The sequence below is a fragment of the Salmo trutta genome, unplaced genomic scaffold, assembly GCF_901001165.1.
Source record: "Salmo trutta unplaced genomic scaffold, fSalTru1.1, whole genome shotgun sequence".
Taxonomy (NCBI): Eukaryota; Metazoa; Chordata; class Actinopteri; order Salmoniformes; family Salmonidae; genus Salmo; species Salmo trutta.
The window spans coordinates 498,848-521,329 of record NW_021822565.1 but is presented as its reverse complement, the minus strand read 5'-3'; the positions used below and the strand labels follow the sequence as shown (position 1 = coordinate 521,329).

The window sequence follows — 22,482 nt, the reverse complement described above, 5'->3', positions numbered from 1 at the left end:
AACCCTACAGTAAACTACTTCTCTTGGCTCCCTACACCCTAACCCCTACACCCTAACCCCTACAACCTAACCCCGACCACTCCACCCTAACCCCGACCACTCCACCCTAACCCCGACCACTCCACCCTAACCTCGACCACTCCACCCTAACCCCTCCACCCTAACCCCTCCACCCTAACCCCTACACCCTAAACTCCTACCCCCCCACACCCCAACACCCTCCACCCTAACCCCTCCACCCCTCCACCCTAAACTCCTACCCCCCCACACCCTAACCCCTACACCCTAACCCCTACACCCTAACCCCTCCACCCTAACCCCGACCACTCCACCCTAACCCCGACCACTCCACCCTAACCCCTCCATCCTAACCCTAACCCCTCCACTCTAAACCCCTCCACCCTAAACCCCTCCACCCTACACCCCTACACCCCTACACCCTAAACCCTCCACCCTAACCCCTCCACCCCTGTCCTTTACCTGAGGGGCTGGTTCTAATGTAAACCACTTCACTCTTGGCTCCCAGGATGTGTCTGTCCTCTACCACCAGAGTGATGGCCTTGACGTAGATGGCGTACTGGGTCCAGGGCTTGAGAGGGGACAGCAGAACCCCCGGGTCAGAACTCTTCTCCTGGGGAAGGTCCACATCCACCATGTTCCAACTGTTAGAACCACAACCGTCCAGGCCGTCAAACTCTGTGGTGTTCTGGTACGCCCTGGAGGAGAGACAGACTGATGGGTTATAGAGAGGAAGGAGAGACAGACTGATGGGTTATAGAGAGGAAGGAGAGACAGACTGATGGGTTATAGAGAGGATAGAGAGACAGACTGATGGGTTATAGAGAGGAAGGAGAGACAGACTGATGGCAGAGTAACTTACGCCTCCTTGTAGTACAGTATGAAGGAGATGAGGTCTCTATAGTCTGGAGGTCTGTAGCGCTGCCAGGTTAGTTTGATCCGGTTAGACATCGTACTGTTGGACTTGAACCGCAGGACCTTACTCTCACCTGAAGAACACAACCAATCACAGTCAGCTCACCTGGAGAACACAACCAATCACAGTCAGCTCACCTGGAGAACACAACCAATCACTGTCAGCTCACCTGGAGAACACAACCAATCACAGTCAGCTAACCTGGTGAATACAACCGGGCCTCCCGCCGCCCCCTCTAACCGCCGGGCCGCCCGCCGCCCCCCCCCTAACCGCCGGGCCGCATGCCGCCCCCCCCTAACCGCCGGGCCGCATGCCGCCCCCCCCTAACCGCCGGGCCGCACGCCGCCCCCCTCTAACCGCCGGGCCGCACGCCGCCCCCCCCTAACCGCCGGGCCGCACGCCGCCCCCCCCTAACCGCCGGGCCGCACGCCGCCCCCCCCCTAACCGCCGGGCTTATTTGAGCTGTTGTTGCCATAATATGGACTTGGTCTTTTACCAAATAGGTCTATCTTCTGTATACCAACCTTACCTTGTCACAACACAACTGATTGGCTCAAACACATTAAGGAGGAAAGAAATTCAAGGCACACCTATTAATTGAAATGCATTCCAGGTGACTACATCATGAAGCTGGTTAAGAGAATGGCAAGAGTGTGCCAAGCTGTCATCAAGGCAAAGGGTGGCTACTTTGAAGAATCTCAAAAATCAAATATATTTTGATTTGTTTAAAACTTTTTTGGGTTACTACATGATTCCATATGTGTTATTTCATAGTTTGGATGTCTTCATTAATGTAGAAAATAGCAAAAATAAAGAAAAACCCTTGAATGAGGAGGTGCCTGGTACTGTCATGTAGTAACTAAAAAGGTTTAATATTAAGTATAGAATATTAGAGCTGTATATTATAATATAGAGTATAGTATATTAGAGCTGTATATTATAATATAGAGTATAGTATATTAGAGCTGTATATTATAATATAGAGTATAGTATATTAGAGCTGTATATTATAATATAGAGTATAGTATATTAGAGCTGTATATTATAATATAGAGTATAGTATGAGAGCTGTATAGTATAATATAGAGTATAGTATGAGAGCTGTATAGTATAATATTAAGTATAGTATCGTAGCGCTGTATAGTATAAAGTATAGTATCACAGAGCAGTATAGTATCAGAGCTGTATAGTATAATATAGAGTATAGTACATTAGAGCTGTATAGTATAATATAAAGTATAGTATATTAGAGCTGTATAGTATAATATAAAGTATAGTATATTAGAGCTGTATAGTATAAAGTATAGTAGATTAGACCTGTATAGTATAAAGTATAGTATATTAGAGCTGTATATTATAATATAGAGTATAGTATGAGAGCTGTATAGTATAATATAAAGTATAGTATCACAGAGCAGTATAGTATCAGAGCTGTATAATATAAAGTATAGTATCAGAGCTGTATAGTATAATATAAAGTATAGTATCATAGACCTGTATAGTACATTATAATATCAGACCTGTATAGTACAGTATAATATTAAATATTGATTCGTACAGCTAGCTCAGTCTCCGTTGTATAGTAGAGTATAATATCAGAGACCTGTATAGTATATTAAATATTGATTCGTACAGCTAGCTCGGTCTCCGTTGTTCCTGAAGTCGTCCTCCTCAAACTTCTCTGTGATGCCCGTCCTCCGCCACATATTCCGGATCTCCGACATGCAGAGTTTAGGGTTGGATCGGAAGAACAGTTTCCCGGCCCGGATGGTCAGGTTGTGCTGGGTCCAATCCCACAGGGACTGGAGGTGCTGATTGCCTACTGCATGGAACGCATACATGCTGAGGGGATTGGGGAGGAGAAGAGGTGGTACAGAGGAGAGATGGGGAGAGGGGAGAGAGAGATGGGGAGAGGAGAGAGATGGGGAGGTAGAGAGAGGAGAGAGATGGGGAGGTAGAGAGAGGAGAGAGATGGGGAGGTAGAGAGAGGAGAGAGATGGGGAGGTAGAGAGAGGAGAGAGATGGGGAGGTAGAGAGAGGAGAGAGATGGGGAGGTAGAGAGAGGAGAGAGATGGAGGTAGAGAGAGGAGAGAGATGGAAGGTAGAGAGAGGAGAGAGATGGAGGTAGAGAGAGGAGAGAGATGGAAGGAGAGAGGAGAGAGATGGAGGGAGAGAGGAGAGAGATGGAAGGGAGAGAGGAGAGAGATGGGGAGGTAGAGAGAGGAGAGAGATGGGGAGGTAGAGAGAGGAGAGAGATGGGGAGGTAGAGAGAGGAGAGAGATGGGGAGGTAGAGAGAGGAGAGAGATGGGGAGGTAGAGAGAGGAGAGAGATGGGAGGTAGAGAGAGGAGAGAGATGGGAGGTAGAGAGAGGAGAGAGATGGGGAGGTAGAGAGAGGAGAGAGATGGGGAGGTAGAGAGAGGAGAGAGATGGGGAGGTAGAGAGAGGAGAGAGATGGGGAGGTAGAGAGAGGAGAGAGATGGGAGGTAGAGAGAGGAGAGAGATGGGAGGTAGAGAGAGGAGAGAGATGGGAGGTAGAGAGAGGAGAGAGATGGGAGGTAGAGAGAGGAGAGAGATGGGGAGGTAGAGAGAGGAGAGAGATGGGGAGGTGGGGAGAGGAGAGAGATGGGGAGGTAGAGAGAGGAGAGAGATGGGGAGGTAGAGAGAGGAGAGAGATGGGAGGGAGAGAGAGGAGAGAGATGGGGAGGTAGAGAGAGGAGAGAGATGGGAGGGAGAGGAGAGAACAGGGAGTCACCAACAGTATAACAGAAATATCCTCTCAGTCTTTAAAATGTACTGCAGTCATTCAGATGGTCTCCACCACACTAACCCTGCAGTCATTCAGATGGTCTCCACCACACTAACCCTGCAGTCATTCAGATGGTCTCCACCACACTAACCCTGCAGCCATTCAGATGGTCTCCACCACACTAACCCTGCAGTCATTCAGATGGTCTCCACCACACTAACCCTGCAGTCTGTGGTAACATTCAGATGGTCTCCACCACACTAACCCTGCAGTCTGTGGTACCATTCAGATGGTCTCCACCACACTAACCCTGCAGTCATTCAGATGGTCTCCACCACACTGACCCTGCAGTCATTCAGATGGTCTCCACCACACTGACCCTGCAGTCATTCAGATGGTCTCCACCACACTGACCCTGCAGTCATTCAGATGGTCTCCACCACACTAACCCTGCAGCCTTCAGATGGTCTCCACCACACTGACCCTGCAGTCATTCAGATGGTCTCCACCACACTGACCCTGCAGTCATTCAGATGGTCTCCACCACACTGACCCTGCAGTCATTCAGATGGTCTCCACCACACTAACCCTGCAGTCATTCAGATGGTCTCCACCACACTGACCCTGCAGTCATTCAGATGGTCTCCACCACACTGACCCTGCAGTCATTCAGATGGTCTCCACCACACTGACCCTGCAGTCATTCAGATGGTCTCCACCACACTAACCCTGCAGCCTTCAGATGGTCTCCACCACACTAACCCTGCAGTCATTCAGATGGTCTCCACCACACTAACCCTGCAGTCTGTGGTAACATTCAGATGGTCTCCACCACACTAACCCTGCAGTCTGTGGTAACATTCAGATGGTCTCCACCACACTGACCCTGCAGTCTGTGGTAACATTCAGATGGTCTCCACCACACTAACCCTGCAGTCTGTGGTAACATTCAGATGGTCTCCACCACACTAACCCTGCAGTCTGTGGTAACATTCAGATGGTCTCCACCACACTAACCCTGCAGTCTGTGGTAACATTCAGATTATATTATGATATTACTGCACCCTGCCTGTCCAGACCAGTACCAGAGGAGATGGACAGATTTAACAGGGCCAAACGGGGAAAAGAAGACAGAGAAAACGAGAGAGGAGATGGACAGAAGAACAATACAACTTGAACCACTTTTGTTCCGTGAGGACTCAGGAACGGCAGGAATACAGAGAGCCTTGGACAGTACAGATCTTGAGCAGATAACGTTCTAAATCAGAGAGAGACAAGGCCGAGGACGGGGGAGGACGGGAGAAGAGAGGGGGAGGACGGGAGAGGAGAGGGGGAGGACGGGTGAGGAGAGAGTTAGGCCAAGGCCCTCTCGTGACCTCGGATATCATTTTTTTAAACTTTCCGTTCGCTCAGTGAGGTCGAGGCCCATTAGCGAGAGACATGAAGGACCAGAAAAATGCAAGGTCATACTATCCAGGCCCTGGTAGATCCATCTCATCCACACCACCACAGAACTGCCCTGGTAGATCCATCTCCTCCACACCACCACAGAACTGCCCTGGTAGATCCATCTCCTCCACACCACCACAGAACTGCCCTGGTAGATCCATCTCCTCGACACCACCACAGAACTGCCCTGCTAGATCCATCTCATCCACACCACCACAGAACTGCCCTGGTAGATCCATCTCATCCACACCACCACAGAACTGCCCTGGTAGATCCATCTCCTCCACACCACCACAGAACTGCCCTGGTAGATCCATCTCCTCCACACCACCACAGAACTGCCCTGGTAGATCCATCTCATCCACACCACCACAGAACATGTTGCTGCCCTGGTAGATCCATCTCATCCACACCACCACAGAACTGCCCTGGTAGATCCATCTCCTCCACACCACCACAGAACTGCCCTGGTAGATCCATCTCCTCCACACCACCACAGAACTGCCCTGGTAGATCCATCTCCTCCACACCACCACAGAACTGCCCTGGTAGATCCATCTCATCCACACCACCACAGAACTGCCCTGGTAGATCCATCTCCTCCACACCACCACAGAACTGCCCTGGTAGATCCATCTCCTCCACACCACCACAGAACTGCCCTGGTAGATCCATCTCATCCACACCACCACAGAACATGTTGCTGCCCTGGTAGATCCATCTCATCCACACCACCACAGAACTGCCCTGGTAGATCCATCTCCTCCACACCACCACAGAACTGCCCTGGTAGATCCATCTCATCCACACCACCACAGAACCGCCCTGGTAGATGCCCTGGTCTGTCCCCAGGACCAAGCCTGCTTAGCTTCAGAAGCAAGCCGGCGGTGGGATGCAGGGTGGTCTGCTGCTGGTTAAAGCCAGCAGTGGGGTGCAGGGTGGTAGGCTGCTGGTTAAAGCCAGCAGTGGGGTGCAGGGTGGTAGGCTGCTGGTTAAAGCCAGCGGTGGGATGCAGGGTGGTAGGCTGCTGGTTAAAGCCAGCAGTGGGGTGCAGGGTGGTAGGCTGCTGGTTAAAGCCAGCGGTGGGATGCAGGGTGGTAGGCTGCTGGTTAAAGCCAGCAGTGGGGTGCAGGTTGGTAGGCTGCTGGTTAAAGCCAGCGGTGGGATGCAGGGTGGTAGGCTGCTGGTTAAAGCCAGCGGTGGGATGCAGGGTGGTAGGCTGCTGGTTAAAGCCAGCGGTGGGATGCAGGGTGGTAGGCTGCTGGTTAAAGCCAGCAGTGGGGTGCAGGGTGGTAGGCTGCTGGTTAAAGCCAGCGGTGGGATGCAGGGTGGTAGGCTGCTGGTTAAAGCCAGCAGTGGGGTGCAGGGTGGTAGGCTGCTGGTTAAAGCCAGCAGTGGGGTGCAGGGTGGTAGACTGCTGGTTAAAGCCAGCGGTGGGATGCAGGGTGGTAGGCTGCTGGTTAAAGCCAGCAGTGGGGTGCAGGGTGGTAGGCTGCTGGTTAAAGCCAGCGGTGGGATGCAGGGTGGTAGGCTGCTGGTTAAAGCCAGCAGTGGGATGCAGGGTGGTAGGCTGCTGGTTAAAGCCAGCAGTGGGGTGCAGGGTGGTAGGCTGCTGGTTAAAGCCAGCAGTGGGGTGCAGGGTGGTAGGCTGCTGGTTAAATGTGAAATGCAGTCGTATTAAACATTGTATTAAACGCCTGACAGGATCTTTTTAACGTGCATGATTGAGACGTAGTTAATGAAACTCCTCTCAGACAACAGCAGGGGACAGTGTTTTCTATGTATGAGAAAGGGGAATACTGTTTCAGTCCACATTAACCCGATAGCTCCACATCGTGACAGAATAGCCATATAGAGAGACAGCTGTAATACGGACTGAAAGGCAGAGTCCTCCAACGTTATCCCTTTAGATTTAGAGAGAGAGTTGAGCCAGGGTTCAGGGCTCGTTGTCAAGGACAACCACCGCAGAGGAATCTCTCCCAGCATTCCCCTACAAACACCGCTCAATACGCTACTTGGTTACCACGGCAACGCTCAACGCCACAGCGACGGAAAGAGAGAGAGGAAGAGGAAATCCCTCAAAACAAACCATTAAGAAAGGTGAAAAGGCAAAAGAACCAAGCAGATAAGATGACAGAATGTGGAGGGGAGCTGGTCCTCCTTTACAAAGCTGACAGAATGTAGAGGGGTGGGGAGCTGGTCCTCCTTTACAAAGCTGACAGAATGTAGAGGGGTGGGGAGCTGGTCCTCCTTTACAAAGCTGACAGAATGTAGAGGGGTGGGGAGCTGGTCCTCCTTTACAAAGCTGACAGAATGTAGAGGGGTGTGGAGCTGGTCCTCCTTTACAAAGCTGACAGAATGTAGAGGGGTGGGGAGCTGGTCCTGGTCCTCCTTTACAAAGCTGACAGAATGTAGAGGGGTGGGGAGCTGGTCCTCCTTTACAAAGCTGACAGAATGTAGAGGGGTGGGGAGCTGGTCCTCCTTTACAAAGCTGACAGAATGTAGAGGGGTGGGGAGCTGGTCCTGGTCCTCCTTTACAAAGCTGACAGAATGTAGAGGGGTGGGGAGCTGGTCCTGGTCCTCCTTTACAAAGCTGACAGAATGGAGAGGGGTGGAGAGCTGGTCCTCCTTTACAAAGCTGACAGAATGTAGAGGGGTGGGGAGCTGGTCCTCCTTTACAAAGCTGACAGAATGTAGAGGGGTGGGGAGCTGGTCCTCCTTTACAAAGCTGACAGAATGTAGAGGGGTGGGGAGCTGGTCCTGGTCCTCCTTTACAAAGCTGACAGAATGTAGAGGGGTGGGGAGCTGGTCCTGGTCCTCCTTTACAAAGCTGACAGAATGGAGAGGGGTGGAGAGCTGGTCCTCCTTTACAAAGCTGACAGAATGTAGAGGGGTGGGGAGCTGGTCCTCCTTTACAAAGCTGACAGAATGTAGAGGGGTGGGGAGCTGGTCCTCCTTTACAAAGCTGACAGAATGTAGAGGGGTGGGAGCTGGTCCTCCTTTACAAAGCTGACAGAATGTAGAGGGATGGGGAGCTGGTCCTCCTTTACAAAGCTGACAGAATGTAGAGGGGTGGGGAGCTGGTCCTGGTCCTCCTTTACAAAGCTGACAGAATGGAGAGGGGTGGAGAGCTGGTCCTCCTTTACAAAGCTGACAGAATGTAGAGGGGTGGGGAGCTGGTCCTCCTTTACAAAGCTGACAGAATGTAGAGGGGTGGGGAGCTGGTCCTCCTTTACAAAGCTGACAGAATGTAGAGGGGTGGGGAGCTGGTCCTCCTTTACAAAGCTGACAGAATGTAGAGGGGTGGGGAGCTGGTCCTCCTTTACAAAGCTGACAGAATGTAGAGGGGTGGGGAGCTGGTCCTGGTCCTCCTTTACAAAGCTGACAGAATATAGAGGGGTGGGGAGCTGGTCCTGGTCCTCCTATACAAAGCTGACAGAATGTAGAGGGGTGGGGAGCTGGTCCTGGTCCTCCTTTACAAAGCTGACAGAATGTAGAGGGGTGGGGAGCTGGTCCTCCTTTACAAAGCTGACAGAATGTAGAGGGGTGGGGAGCTGGTCCTGGTCCTCCTTTACAAAGCTGACAGAATGTAGAGGGGTGGGGAGCTGGTCCTCCTTTACAAAGCTGACAGAATGTAGAGGGGTGGGGAGCTGGTCCTCCTTTACAAAGCTGACAGAATGTAGAGGGGTGGGGAGCTGGTCCTCCTTTACAAAGCTGACAGAATGTAGAGGGGTGGGGAGCTGGTCCTGGTCCTCCTTTACAAAGCTGACAGAATGTAGAGGGGTGGGGAGCTGGTCCTCCTTTACAAAGCTGACAGAATGTAGAGGGGTGGGGAGCTGGTCCTCCTTTACAAAGCTGACAGAATGTAGAGGGGTGGGGAGCTGGTCCTCCTTTACAAAGCTGACAGAATGTAGAGGGGTGGGGGGAGCTGGTCCTGGTCCTACTTTACAAAGCTGACAGAATGTAGAGGGGTGGGGAGCTGGTCCTGGTCCTCCTTTACAAAGCTGACAGAATGTAGAGGGGTGGGGAGCTGGTCCTGGTCCTCCTTTACAAAGCTGACAGAATGTAGAGGGGTGGGGAGCTGGTCCTGGTCCTCCTTTACAAAGCTGACAGAATGGAGAGGGGTGGAGAGCTGGTCCTCCTTTACAAAGCTGACAGAATGTAGAGGGGTGGGGAGCTGGTCCTCCTTTACAAAGCTGACAGAATGTAGAGGGGTGGGGAGCTGGTCCTAGTCCTCCTTTACAAAGCTGACAGAATGTAGAGGTGTGGGGAGCTGGTCCTGGTCCTCCTTTACAAAGCTGACAGAATGTAGAGGGGTGTGGAGCTGGTCCTCCTTTACAAAGCTGACAGAATGTAGAGGGGTGGGGAGCTGGTCCTCCTTTACAAAGTTGACAGAATGTAGAGGGGTGGGGAGCTGGTCCTGGTCCTCCTTTACAAAGCTGACAGAATGTAGAGGGGAGGGGAGCTGGTCCTCCTTTACAAAGCTGACAGAATGGAGAGGGGTGGGGAGCTGGTCCTCCTTTACAAAGCTGACAGAATGTAGAGGGGTGGGGAGCTGGTCCTGAAGCTGACAGACCCGAACTACCAGTCACATTAGCACCTTGCTTTTGTATATAGACAAGTACAATGCAGATGTCAATGTAGCATTTTCTTCTGTGTGTGTGTGTGTGCTGTGTGCTGTGTGCTGTGTGTTGTGTGTTGTGTGTTGTGTGTTGTGTGCTGTGTGTGTCTAAACTGCTGGGAGTAACCCTGGATTGTAAACTGTCCTGGTCAAAACATATTGATACAACAGTAGCTAAGATGGGGAGAAGTCTGTCCATAATAAAGCACTGCTCTGCCTTCTTAACAACACTATCAACAAGGCAGGTCCTACAGGCCCTAGTTTCTACCGTCTTAACAACACTATCAGCAAGGCAGGTCCTACAGGCCCTAGTTTTGTCCTACCTGGACTACTGTTCAGTCGTGTGGTCAGGTGCCACAAAAAAAAGGAAATTGTATTTGGCAGCACGGCCGGCCCTTGGATGTACAGAGAGTTAACATTAATAACATGCATGTCAATCTCTCCTGGCTCAAAGTGGAGGAGAGATTGATTTCATCACTACTTGTATTTGTGAGAGGTATTGACATGTTGAATGCACTGAGCTGTCTGTCTAAACTACTGGCACACAGCTCAGACACCCATCCATACCCCACAAGACATGCCACCAGAGGTCTGTTTAAACTACTGGCACACAGCTCAGACACCCATCCATACCCCACAAGACATGCCACCAGAGGTCTGTTTAAACTACTGGCACACAGCTTGGACCCCATACATACCCCACAAGACATGCCACCAGAGGTCTCTTCACAGTCCCCAAGTCCAGAACAGACTATGGGAGTAGCACAGTACTACATAGAGCCATGACTACATGGAACTCTATTCCACATCAAGTAACTGATGCAGCAGTAGAATCAGATTTAACAAACAGATAAAAATACACCTTATGGAACAGCAGGGACTGTGAAGCTGCTGCCTTGGCAGGAACTAATGGGGATCCATAATAAACCCCAGGAACTAATGGGGGATCCATAATAAACCCCAGGTTCTAATGGGGATCCACAATAACCCCCAGGAACTAATGGGGGATCCATAATAAACCCCAAGAACTAATGGGGGATCCACAATAACCCCCAGGAACTAATGGGGGATCCATAATAACCCCCAGGAACTAATGGGGGATCCATAATAACCCCCAGGAACTAATGGGGGATCCACAATAACTCCCCAGGAACTAATGGGGGATCCACAATAACCCCCAGGAACTAATGGGGGATCCACAATAACCCCCAGGAACTAATGGGGGATCCACAATAACCCCCAGGAACTAATGGGGGATCCATAATAAACCCCAAGAACTAATGGGGGATCCATAATAACCCCCAGGAACTAATGGGGGATCCACAATAACCCCCAGGAACTAATGGGGGATCCATAATAACCCCCAGGAACTAATGGGGGATCCATAATAACCCCCAGGAACTAATGGGGGATCCATAATAAACCCCAGGAACTAATGGAGGATCCACAATAACCCCCAGGAACTAATGGGGGATCCATAATAAACCCCAGGAACTAATGGGGATCCATAATAACCCCCGATGTGTGTGGAAACATACTCATCCATCAGTTCCTCTCCATTGATGTAGCGGAGGCTCTTGAGGAAGGACAGGGAGCCCAGCGTCTGAGAGTGTCTGATTCTCACGTAGCCCGTCACTGTCTGGATCAATCCCATGAAACTCTCCAGCTCAGACACTATGTTCTCTAGAGGATGACAGGAGACAGGAGTTAGGATCGTTGCCCGTCACTGTTCTCTAGAGGAGGAGACAGGAATTAGGATCGTTGCCCGTCACTGTTCTCTAGAGGAGAGGAGACAGGAGTTAGTAGATCCTATAACAGGTAGTGCTATATATAATAATATACCCTACTATAACAGGTAGTGCTCTATATAATAATATACCCTACTATAACAGGTAGTGCTATATATATAATATACCCTACTATAACAGGTAGTGCTCTATATAATAATATACCCTACTATAACAGGTAGTGCTCTATATAATAATATACCCTACTATAACAGGTAGTGCTCTATATAATAATATACCCTACTATAACAGGTAGTGCTCTATATAATAATATACCCTACTATAACAGGTAGTGCTCTATATAATAATATACCCTACTATAACAGGTAGTGTGATATATAATAATATACCCTACTATAACAGGTAGTGCTCTATATAATAATATACCCTACTATAACAGGTAGTGCTCTATATAATAATATACCCTACTATAACAGGTAGTGCTCTATATAATAATATACCCTACTATAACAGGTAGTGCTATATATAATAATATACCCTACTATAACGGGTAGTGCTCTATATAATAATATACCCTACTATAACAGGTAGTGCTATATATAATAATATACCCTACTATAACAGGTAGTGCTATATAATATATCCTACTATAACAGGTAGCGCTCTATATAATAATATACCCTACTATAACAGGTAGCGCTCTATATAATAATATACCCTACTATAACAGGTAGTGCTATATATAATAATATACCCTACTATAACAGGTAGTGCTATATATAATAATATACCCTACTATAACAGGTAGTGCTCTATATAATAATATACCCTCCTATAACAGGTAGTGCTCTATATAATAATATACCCTCCTATAACAGGTAGTGCTCTATATAATATACCCTACTATAACAGGTAGTGCTATATATAATAATATACCCTACTATAACAGGTAGTGCTATATATAATAATATACCCTACTATAACAGGTAGTGTGATATATAATAATATACCCTACTATAACAGGTAGTGCTCTATATAATAATATACCCTACTATAACAGGTAGTGCTCTATATAATAATATAGCCTACTATAACAGGTAGTGCTCTATATAATAATATACCCTCCTATAACAGGTAGTGCTCTATATAATAATATACCCTCCTATAACAGGTAGTGCTCTATATAATAATATACCCTCCTATAACAGGTAGTGCTCTATATAATAATATACCCTCCTATAACAGGTAGTGCTCTATATAATAATATACCCTACTATAACAGGTAGTGCTCTATATAATAATATACCCTACTATAACAGGTAGTGCTCTATATAATAATATACCCTACTATAACAGGTAGTGCTCTATATAATAATATACCCTACTATAACAGGTAGTGCTCTATATAATAATATACCCTACTATAACGGGTAGTGCTCTATATAATAATATACCCTACTATAACGGGTAGTGCTATATATAATAATATACCCTACTATAACAGGTAGTGCTATATAATATACCCTACTATAACAGGTAGTGCTCTATATAATAATATACCCTACTATAACAGGTAGTGCTCTATATACTAATATACCCTACTATAACAGGTAGTGCTCTATATACTAATATACCCTACTATAACAGGTAGTGCTCTATATAATAATATACCCTACTATAACAGGTAGTGCTCTATATAATAATATACCCTACTATAACAGGTAGTGTCTAAATACTAATATACCCTACTATAACAGGTAGTGCTCTATATAATAATATACCCTACTATAACAGGTAGTGCTCTATATAATAATATACCCTAATATAACAGGTAGTGCTCTATATAATAATATACCCTACTATAACAGGTAGTGCTCTATATAATAATATACCCTACTATAACAGGTAGTGCTCTATATAATAATATACCCTACTATAACAGGTAGTGCTATATAATAATATACCCTACTATAACAGGTAGTGCTATATAATAATATACCCTACTATAACAGGTAGTGCTATATATAATAATATACCCTACTATAACAGGTAGTGCTCTATATAATAATACACCCTACTATAACAGGTAGTGCTCTATATATAATATACCCTACTATAACAGGTAGTGCTCTATATAATAATATACCCTCCTATAACAGGTAGTGCTCTATATAATAATATACCCTACTATAACAGGTAGTGCTCTATATAATAATATACCCTACTATAACAGGTAGTGCTATATATAATAATATACCCTACTATAACAGGTAGTGCTATATATAATAATATACCCTCCTATAACAGGTAGTGTGATATATAATAATATACCCTACTATAACAGGTAGTGCTCTATATAATAATATACCCTACTATAACAGGTAATGCTCTATATAATAATATAGCCTACTATAACAGGTAGTGCTCTATATAATAATATACCCTCCTATAACAGGTAGTGCTCTATATAATAATATACCCTCCTATAACAGGTAGTGCTCTATATAATAATATACCCTCCTATAACAGGTAGTGCTCTATATAATAATATACCCTACTATAACAGGTAGTGCTCTATATAATAATATACCCTACTATAACAGGTAGTGCTCTATATAATAATATACCCTACTATAACAGGTAGTGCTCTATATAATAATATACCCTACTATAACAGGTAGTGCTCTATATAATAATATACACTACTATAACAGGTAGTGCTCTATATAATAATATACCCTACTATAACGGGTAGTGCTCTATATAATAATATACCCTACTATAACAGGTAGTGCTATATATAATAATATACCCTACTATAACAGGTAGTGCTATATAATATACCCTACTATAACAGGTAGTGCTATATACTATATACCCTACTATAACAGGTAGTGCTCTATATACTAATATACCCTACTATAACAGGTAGTGCTCTATATACTAATATACCCTACTATAAACAGGTAGTGCTCTATATAATAATATACCCTACTATAACAGGTAGTGCTCTATATAATAATATACCCTACTATAACAGGTAGTGTCTATATACTAATATACCCTACTATAACAGGTAGTGCTCTATATAATAATATACCCTACTATAACAGGTAGTGCTCTATATAATAATATACCCTACTATAACAGGTAGTGCTCTATATAATAATATACCCTACTATAACAGGTAGTGCTCTATATAATAATATGCCCTACTATAACAGGTAGTGCTATATAATAATATACCCTACTATAACAGGTAGTGCTATATAATAATATACCCTACTATAACAGGTGGTGCTCTATATAATAATATACCCTACTATAACAGGTGGTGCTCTATAATATACCCTACTATAACAGGTGGTGCTCTATATAATATACCCTACTATAACAGGTAGTGCTCTATATAATATACCCTACTATAACAGGTAGTGCTCTATATAATATACCCTACTATAACAGGTAGTGCTCTATAATAATATACCCTACTATAACAGGTAGTGCTCTATATAATAATATACCCTACTATAACAGGTAGTGCTCTATATAATAATATACCCTACTATAACAGGTAGTGCTCTATATAATAATATACCCTACTATAACAGGTAGTGCTCTATATAATAATATACCCTATTATAACAGGTGGTGCTCTATATAATAATATACCCTACTATAACAGGTGGTGCTCTATAATATATACCCTACTATAACAGGTGGTGCTCTATAATATACCCTACTATAACAGGTAGTGCTCTATATAATATACCCTACTATAACAGGTAGTGCTCTATATAATATACCCTACTATAACAGGTAGCGCTATATATAATAATATACCCTACTATAACAGGTAGTGCAATATATAATAATATACCCTACTATAACAGGTAGTGCTCTATATAATAATATACCCTACTATAACAGGTAGTGCTCTATATAATAATATACCCTACTATAACAGGTAGTGCTCTATATAATAATATACCCTACTATAACAGGTAGTGCTCTATATAATAATATACCCTACTATAACAGGTAGTGCTCTATATAATAATATACCCTACTATAACAGGTAGCGCTATATATAATAATATACCCTACTATAACAGGTAGTGCAATATATAATAATATACCCTACTATAACAGGTAGTGCTCTATATAATAATATACCCTACTATAACAGGTAGTGCTCTATATAATAATATACCCTACTATAACAGGTAGTGCTCTATATAATAATATACCCTACTATAACAGGTAGTGCTCTATATAATAATATACCCTACTATAACAGGTAGTGCTCTATATAATAATATACCCTACTATAACAGGTAGTGCTCTATATAATAATATACCCTATTATAACAGGTGGTGCTCTATATAATAATATACCCTACTATAACAGGTGGTGCTCTATATAATAATATACCCTACTATAACAGGTGGTGCTCTATAATATACCCTACTATAACAGGTAGTGCTCTATATAATATACCCTACTATAACAGGTAGTGCTCTATATAATATACCCTACTATAACAGGTAGCGCTATATATAATAATATACCCTACTATAACAGGTAGTGCAATATATAATAATATACCCTACTATAACAGGTAGTGCTCTATATAATAATATACCCTACTATAACAGGTAGTGCTATATATAATAATATACCCTACTATAACAGGTAGTGCTATATAATATACCCTACTATAACAGGTAGCGCTATATATAATAATATACCCTACTATAACAGGTAGTGCTCTATATAATAATATACCCTACTATAACAGGTAGTGCTCTATATAATAATATACCCTACTATAACAGGTAGTGCTATATATAATAATATACCCTACTATAACAGGTAGTGCTATATATAATAATATACCCTACTATAACAGGTAGTGCTCTATATAATAATATACCCTACTATAACAGGTAGTGCTCTATATAATATACCCTACTATAACAGGTAGTGCTCTATATAATATACCCTACTATAACAGGTAGTGCTCTATATAATAATATACCCTACTATAACAGGTAGTGCGCTATATATAATAATATACCCTACTATAACAGGTAGTGCTCTATATAATATACCCTACTATAACAGGTAGTGCTCTATATAATATACCCTACTATAACAGGTAGTGCTCTATATAATATACCCTACTATAACAGGTAGTGCTATATATAATAATATACCCTACTATAACAGGTAGCGCTATATATATATAATATACCCTACTATAACAGGTAGTGCTATATAATATACCCTACTATAACAGGTAGTGCTATATATAATAATATACCCTACTATAAAAGGTAGTGCTATATATAATAATATACCCTACTATAACAGGTAGTGCTATATATATATAATAATATACCCTACTATAACAGGTAGTGCTATATATAATAATATACCCTACTATAACAGGTAGTGCTATATATAATAATATACCCTACTATAACAGGTAGCGCTATATATAATAATATACCCTACTATAACAGGTAGCGCTATATATAATAATATACCCTACTATAACAGGTAGTGCAATATGTAATAATATACCCTACTATAACAGGTAGTGCTCTATATAATAATATACCCTACTATAACAGGTAGTGCTCTATATAATAATATACCCTACTATAACAGGTAGTGCTCTATATAATAATATACCCTACTATAACAGGTAGTGCTATATATAATAATATACCCTACTATAACAGGTAGTGCTATATATAATAATATACCCTACTATAACAGGTAGTGCTCTATATAATATACCCTACTATAACAGGTAGTGCTATATATAATAATATACCCTACTATAACAGGTAGCGCTATATATATATATATAATATACCCTACTATAACAGGTAGTGCTATATAATATACCCTACTATAACAGGTAGTGCTATATATAATAATATACCCTACTATAACAGGTAGTGCTATATATATATAATAATATACCCTACTATAACAGGTAGTGCTATATATAATAATATACCCTACTATAACAGGTAGTGCTATATATAATAATATACCCTACTATAACAGGTAGTGCTATATATAATAATATACCCTACTATAACAGGTAGTGCTATATATAATAATATACCCTACTATAACAGGTAGTGCTCTATAATATACCCTACTATAACAGGTAGTGCTCTATATAATATACCCTACTATAACAGGTAGTGCTCTATATAATAATATACCCTACTATAACAGGTAGTGCTCTATATAATAATATACCCTACTATAACAGGTAGTGCTCTATAATATACCCTACTATAACAGGTATTCCTACTATAACAGGTAGTGCTCTATATAATAATATACCCTACTATAACAGGTAGTGCTCTATATAATATACCCTACTATAACAGGTAGTGCTATATATAATAATATACCCTACTATAACAGGTAGCGCTATATATATATATAATATACCCTACTATAACAGGTAGTGCTATATATAATAATATACCCTACTATAACAGGTAGTGCTATATATATATAATAATATACCCTACTATAACAGGTAGTGCTATATATAATAATATACCCTACTATAACAGGTAGTGCTATATATAATAATATACCCTACTATAACAGGTAGTGCTATATATAATAATATACCCTACTATAACAGGTAGTGCTATATATATATATAATATACCCTACTATAACAGGTAGTGCTCTATATAATAATATACCCTACTATAACAGGTAGTGCTATATATAATAATATACCCTCCTATAACAGGTAGTGCTATATATAATAATATACCCTACTATAACAGGTAGTGCTATATAATATACCCTACTATAACAGGTAGTGCTCTATATAATAATATACCCTACTATAACAGGTAGCGCTCTATATAATAATATACCCTACTATAACAGGTAGCGCTCTATATAATAATATACCCTACTATAACAGGTAGTGCTATATATTTATAATATACCCTACTATAACAGGTAGTGCTATATATATATAATATACCCTACTATAACAGGTAGTGCTATATATAATAATATACCCTACTATAACAGGTAGTGCTATATATAATAATATACCCTCCTATAACAGGTAGTGCTATATATAATAATATACCCTACTATAACAGGTAGTGCTATATAATATACCCTACTATAACAGGTAGTGCTCTATATAATAATATACCCTACTATAACAGGTAGCGCTCTATATAATAATATACCCTACTATAACAGGTAGCGCTCTATATAATAATATACCCTACTATAACAGGTAGTGCTATATATATATATTATATACCCTACTATAACAGGTAGTGCTATATATATAATATACCCTACTATAACAGGTAGTGCTATATATAATAATATACCCTACTATAACAGGTAGTGCTATATATATAATATACCCTACTATAACAGGTAGTGCTCTATATAATAATATACCCTACTATAACAGGTAGTGCTCTATATAATATACCCTACTATAACAGGTAGTGCTCTATATAATAATATACCCTACTATAACAGGTAGTGCTCTATATAATATACCCTACTATAACAGGTAGTGCTATATATAATAATATACCCTACTATAACAGGTAGTGCTATATATATATATATATATATATATATATAATATACCCTACTATAACAGGTAGTGCTCTATATAATAATATACCCTACTATAACAGGTAGTGCTCTATATAATAATATACCCTACTATAACAGGTAGTGCTCTATATAATATACCCTACTATAACAGGTAGTGCTATATATAATAATATACCCTACTATAACAGGTAGTGCTATATATAATAATATACCCTACTATAACAGGTAGTGCTCTATAATATACCCTACTATAACACGTAGTGCTCTATATAATATACCCTACTATAACAGGTAGTGCTATATATAATAATATACCCTACTATAACAGGTAGTGCTATATATATATATAATATACCCTACTATAACAGGTAGTGCTCTATATAATAATATACCCTCCTATAACAGGTAGTGCTATATATAATAATATACCCTCCTATAACAGGTAGTGCTATATATAATAATATACCCTACTATAACAGGTAGTGCTATATAATATACCCTACTATAACAGGTAGTGCTATATATAATAATATACCCTACTATAACAGGTAGTGCTCTATATAATAATATACCCTACTATAACAGGTAGCGCTCTATATAATAATATACCCTACTATAACAGGTAGTGCTCTATATAATAATATACCCTACTATAACAGGTAGTGCTATATATATATATATAACATACCCTACTATAACAGGTAGTGCTATATATATAATATACCCTACTATAACAGGTAGTGCTATATATATAATATACCCTACTATAACAGGTAGTGCTATATATAATAATACCCTACTATAACAGGTAGTGCTCTATTATAATATACCCTACTATAACAGGTAGTGCTCTATTAATTATACCTACTATAACAGGTAGTGCTCTATATAATATATACCCTACTATAACAGGTAGTGCTCTATATAATATATACCCCTACTATAACAGGTAGTGCTCTATATAATAATATACCCTACTATAACAGGTAGTGCTCTATATAATAATACCCTACTATAACAGGTAGTGCTCTATATAATAATATACCCTACTATAACAGGTAGTGCTCTATATAATTAATATACCCTACTATAACAGGTAGTGCTTCTATATAATAATATACCACTACTATAACAGGTAGTGCTATATATACATAATATACCCTACTATAACAGTAGTGCTATATATATAATATACCCTACTATAACAGGTAGTGCTATATATAATAATACCCCTACTATAACAGGTAGTGCTCTATATAATATACCCTACTATAACAGGTAGTGCTATATATAATAATATACCCTACTATAACAGGTAGTGCAATATATAATAATATACCCTACTATAACAGGTAGTGCAATATATAATAATATACCCTACTATAACAGGTAGTGCTATATATAATAATATACCCTACTATAACAGGTAGTGCTATATATAATAATATACCCTACTATAACAGGTAGTGCTATATATAATAATATACCCTACTATAACAGGTACGTACGTCCTCTGCGGATGTTGATTTGGAGGTTGCCCTTGATGACGGTACATCCCTTCAGAGACTGGGCCGCGTCCACGGAGTCAATGACCTTCTCATCACAGATCTTATCACATAGCCCGTCACACGCACTGCAGAACATACTGCAGACGGGGGAGAGTGGGACAGGGAAAGAAACAGTCAGACAGACATTAAACATTACATTTACATTTTAGTCATTTAGCAGACGCTCTTATCCAGAGTGACTTATAGTAGTGAATGCATACATTTCACTCAATTTCTTCCCCCGTACTGGTCCCTCGTGGGAATCGAACCCACAACCCTGGCGTTGCAAACACCATGCTCTACCAACTGAGCCACACGGGACCAAGGTACACTGAACAAAAATATAAAACACAACCAAGAATTTCAAAAGATTTTACTGAGTTACAGTTCATAAGGAAATCAGTGTAAATTAATTCATTAGACCCTAATCTCTGAATTTCACATGACTGGGAATACAGACATGCATCTGTTGGCCACAGATACCTTAACAAAAGGTAGGGTCATGGATCAGAAAACCAGTCAGTATCTGGTGTGACCACCATTTGCCTCATGCACCGCGACACATCTCCTTGACATAGAGCTGATCAGGATCTCGTCATGGTATCTCTGCCCATACCATAACCCCACCGCCACCATGGGGCACTCTGCTCACATCAGCAAGCTGCTCGCCCACACATCGTCTGCCATCTGCCCGGTACAGTCCAAACCGGGATTCATCTGTGAAGAGAACACGTCTCCGGCGTGCCAGTGGTCATCGAAGATGAGCATTTGACCACTGAAGTCGGTTACGACGCCAAACTGCAGTCAGATCAAGACCCTGGTGAGGAAGACGAGCACGCAGATGGGCTTACCTGAGACGGTTTCTAACAGTTAGTGCAGAAATTCTTTGGTGGTGCAAACCCAGAGTTTCATCAGCTGTCCCGGCTGGCTGGTCTCAGATGAACCCAGAGTTTCATCAGCTGTCCCGGGTGGCTGGTCTCAGATGAACCCAGAGTTTCATCAGCTGTCCCGGCTGGCTGGTCTCAGATGAACCCAGTTTCATCAGCTGTCCCGGCTGGCTGGTCTCAGATGAACCCAGAGTTTCATCAGCTGTCCCGGCTGGCTGGTCTCAGATGAACCCAGTTTCATCAGCTGTCCCGGCTGGCTGGTCTCAGATGAACCCAGTTTCATCAGCTGTCCCGGCTGGCTGGTCTCAGATGAACCCAGAGTTTCATTAGCTGTCCGGCTGGCTGGTCTCAGATGATCCCAGAGGTGAAGAAGCCGGATGTGAAGGTCACGGGCTGGCGTGGTTACATGTGGTCTGCGTTTAGAAGGCCGGTTGGATGCACTAGCAAATTCTCTCTAAAACGACGTTGGAGGCAGTTTATGGTAGAGAAATGACCATTCAATTCTCTGGCAACAGCTCTGGTGGTGGACATTCCAGCAGTCAGCATGCCAATTGCGCACTCCCTCAAAACTTGAGACATCTGTGGCATTGTGTTGTGTGAAAACATTTCTGGGATCTTTTAGTTCAGCTCATGAAACCAACATGTTGCATTGAGAGAGAAATGGGACAAAAGGAGAGAGGGGAGAGCTGTGGATATTCACTAACGGGCAAACGTTTCAGAACACCTACTCATTCAGGGGTTTTTCCTTATTTTTATTATTTTCTATATTGCAGAATAATAGTAAAGACATAAAACTATAAAATTACATATGGAATCATGTAGTAACCAAAAAAGTGTTAAAAAAATATCAAAATATATTTTATATTTGAGATTCTGAGGACCGCCACAGGAAAGGAA

General features: G+C 42.0%; 1 protein-coding gene across 1 annotated transcript in view; it reads right to left on the bottom strand.

The window, feature by feature from the left end:
- The window catches only part of LOC115182685 (insulin-like growth factor 1 receptor), a 67,271-nt gene extending 46,453 nt beyond the window's left edge, over positions 1-20,818 (bottom strand). The window contains exons 1-5 of the mRNA XM_029744179.1: positions 20,660-20,818; positions 11,291-11,435; positions 2,568-2,776; positions 881-1,007; positions 481-716 (exon numbers count right to left, since the gene is read on the bottom strand). Coding sequence (XP_029600039.1) covers positions 481-716; positions 881-1,007; positions 2,568-2,776; positions 11,291-11,435; positions 20,660-20,795 — 853 coding nt within the window. The 5' untranslated portion in view covers positions 20,796-20,818. The remainder of the gene's footprint in view (positions 1-480; positions 717-880; positions 1,008-2,567; positions 2,777-11,290; positions 11,436-20,659) is intronic.
- Between the last annotated feature and the right edge of the window lie 1,664 nt (positions 20,819-22,482).